The 3,494-nt window shown below is 39.0% G+C and overlaps 1 protein-coding gene across 1 annotated transcript in view; it reads right to left on the bottom strand.

Annotated features, from left to right (window-relative positions):
* Window positions 1-2,967: 2,967 nt before the first annotated feature.
* LOC119427258 (otoferlin) overlaps window positions 2,968-3,494 on the bottom strand; it is a 34,979-nt gene continuing 34,452 nt past the window's right edge. Inside the window, exon 39 of the mRNA XM_037694838.1 lies at window positions 2,968-3,148. Within this exon, the coding sequence (XP_037550766.1) occupies window positions 2,968-3,148 (181 nt within the window). The remainder of the gene's footprint in view (window positions 3,149-3,494) is intronic.

Genomic DNA, 3,494 nt, shown 5'->3' with positions numbered 1-3,494 from the left:
GAACCCACAAAGCTCAGATGGGAAGACAGGTGTCTACCAGTCTGAGCCACCAGCACCTTCTACACTCATAGTGTTTCTCCGGGCGCATTTATCTTTCACTTTTAGCTGTTTTACTTTAAAAATGTTTATCTGGTAAGATGTGAACCCACAAAGCTCAGGTGGAAGACAGTTGTTTACCAGTCTGAGCCACCAGCACCTTTCACATTCATAGTCTTTCTCGTAGCACAGTTATGTTTTCAGTTTTGTCGTTTTGACTTTAAAAATGTTCCAGTGGTAAGAAGTGAACCCACGCAGCTCAGATGGAAGACAGGCGTCTACCAGACTGAGCCACCACAACAGAACCCTTCAGTCAGAATCTAAGAAACTTATAAATGTCCTCGTCACTCACACCAACATTTCCAACATCAGCTGGATTAATTAGTTAGAGTCATCAGTTCTAGAGAAACTAAAACTTACATCTTGTCTGCTGATGCTGTAAAAAATAAAATAAAAAGTAATTTACTTATTTTGTATGGTGGTCATGTTTTAAAGTCCAAAGAACTCGGCCTGGACTGACGTGTTAGGAAATATGAGACGGTGCTTCAAAAGCCTTTCTACGTGATGTGGCAAGCAGATTAAACTATTCCTTGACTGATATTGAAATCCCAGGGAGACTCTCTTTAGAGTTGCTGGCCCAGTTTAACCCAGTCAGAACCGGGTCATAATTTCATTATAATCCCGTCTCTGAGCAGTAGGGCTGGTACCTTTCTAAAAAAATTGGTATCGGTACCGGTGTCGGTACCTGGACGGTTCTTTTTTCGGTACCAATTCTGTAATTAATATTAATTCTAACAAGAATAAAATTACGTTCCACATTACAGTACAAATTGTGAATTTTATTTTTTTAACTTTGGTGCCCACATAGGGTGCCCAGTGCCCACCCTAACCCTCAGCCAGAATGTCCTTGTAATGCCGGGCCCTCCCTGCCACCACAATCTGTTTGCCTCCTCAGTTGGCCCCATGAGGAGTCGACCCTCAGGAGTTGTGTGGAATGAGAAAGGAAACAAGCATAAACACAATGTTACTTGTCTAAATATTGTTAGAATTCATAAAACAATCATTACACCATTTCACTTTTTTCACTCAGCATTCAGAGAACTTACAAATGAGCAACATTTATTCACGATGCATTCACTGCTGCTCTGAAGCAATACCAAGTAACAGTTGTATTCATGATTAATTATCAAAGATTGTACAATTATCCTTTTTAGCTCTGTATGCAACTGTCCCAACGCCAGAACGCGCACAAAAAACGCCTTGTTTTAGGCGGGACATACATAAATGTATTATTTTGGATAATAAAACGTGATAAATAAAATATGTGTAAACTTACCGCATGACAAAGTATTTCTCCATGAAATGATGATAGTACTACTACTTCCTGATCTAAACGTGTGTTGGGCGAAGAAATCGCTCAACTCGCCGCAGCAGCGTGTTATTACTACATATAACCAGCAGGTGGCAGCAGAGTGTTATTACTACATATAACCAGCAGGTGGCAGCAGCGTGTTATTACTATCTTTAACCAGCAGGTGGCAGCAGAGTGTTATTACTACATATAACCAGCAGGTGGCAGCAGCGTGTTATTACTACCTTTAACCAGCAGGTGGCAGCAGCGTGTTATTACTACTGTTAACCAGCAGGTGGCAGCAGAGTGTTATTACTACATATAACCAGCAGGTGGCAGCAGAGTGTCGCTTGAATAAAGCTCTTTTTAGAAAATATCCTGATGCATGCTCAATAATCCCGGTAGAAAAATCCAAAAAAGTTCAATCTGGTCCTCTGGACCTTTTTAGAAAATACTACAATAAAAATAAAATTTGTTGTAATTTCATTTCTAAATTACAGCCTACTGGGTCAGGACTTTGTGGAGCACTTTAAGGTCATGACCACTTACGTTAAAAATATTTCTTATTTCTTGAAACATTTCGCAGTAAAATAAAACCCGATAAATGCTTTAATTTATTACATTTATTTAAATAAAGGTTAAACTAAGCACAGATCAATAAGTTATATTGATAAAACACTGAGATGATCAATCATTTTTAATATCCTACAACTGAAAGTGTTTCTAATTATAGAGAAATCCACAAGAAAATTTGTTGGTCTGCAAGTAATTTTATTCACAAATTTGACATGTCAGAGAAACAGGTGAGGCTAAAACACAAAACTCAAGTCAACCTATGCTCAATAACCTCATTCCATCGTCTATATATTATATATATATATATATATATATATTTAATTTGTCATCTAAGATCATCTGATGCTGAGAGGGGATAGAGTTATAGCCTGTTTTATGCCTGATTTCATAAGATGTTGTGAGATCTGCAATCAGATTTTGAGTTGAGGATCAGTCTCAGCTACTACCACTTAAAGTTTAGCTTAATGTATGTGTTGACTAATGAAACTAAGGGTTCTTGGTTTGGGGTGCTTCCTAATGGTAATGAGTCAAATGTATCCAGTTGTTCATGAAAGGTTTTTCTAATAGACAGGATTGGTGTCAGCAGTTAAAGTAAAAATATTGTGCTCGGAGTACGTGTTAGTAATGATGCTTAGCTATACCTCGTCAATTTTTAGCTACAAATCTATATTATTGACTGACATATTCGGCTGTGGGTGACAACCATCTTCTTTTTTAATGAAGTGGACAACAGATTTAAAGCAAATAAGGAAGAGAGCCTTGTAACAATAGCAATATAAGATTTGTACAAATACCAGTAATGGAAACACTCAAAACAAATGATCAATTCTATTGTTGATAAATTGTATTAATGCATGTTTTACAAGTTTAAAAACTATTTTATGAAACACAGTATTTGGGGGGAAAAAAACAAACGTCAAATTAAAGTCGTTGCGTACGGCACACCCAAAAGAACCAGAAATAATAAAAAAAGAACCAAAATAAGTCGCTCCCTGGCGTTGCCCTCAAGCTCCCAGCATTTTCTTCACCATGTAGCCGGGCATGTTGTAGAGGAACAGCCCCAGGATGGCCAGCAGCAGCAGAGCCGTGACGATCTTGATGGTCAGCCACCTGTACTGGTCACACACCAGGTGCTTCGCAGCTTTGAGCGGGATCAGGAACCAGAGGAGGGCGATATCTGGGCGGCTGTTGGAGAACCAAACAATCGGTCAGCAGAGGAAGTTCTCATGTCTTCATTAGAAATGCATTGAAGGGAAGCTCTGTCGTTCTGTCAGATCAGCTGTGACGTCCATCATAGAGCAAACGTCCATCCAGCAAGGTAGGATACATTAGCTAATGTTTCTACACTTTGACATGACTCTCGCTGCCGTTCTGTGTAAAGGTTTTAGGAATGAGCAGCGACCTACATTTTTTGAAGACTGGTTAAAACAGTGCAAGATTTATTCTGACCATCAAAACCAACGTTTTATGTTTTTGAGGGTGTTCTTTCACGTCTCGTCCTTTCACGTCTCGTCCTTTCACGTCTCGTCCT

This window comes from Nematolebias whitei, chromosome 21 (assembly GCF_014905685.2).
Source record: "Nematolebias whitei isolate Nwh7 chromosome 21, NemWhi1, whole genome shotgun sequence".
In the NCBI taxonomy this organism is placed as follows: Eukaryota; Metazoa; Chordata; class Actinopteri; order Cyprinodontiformes; family Rivulidae; genus Nematolebias; species Nematolebias whitei.
The sequence above is the reverse complement of the archived record's forward strand: the minus strand, read 5'-3'. Positions and strand labels throughout refer to the sequence as shown.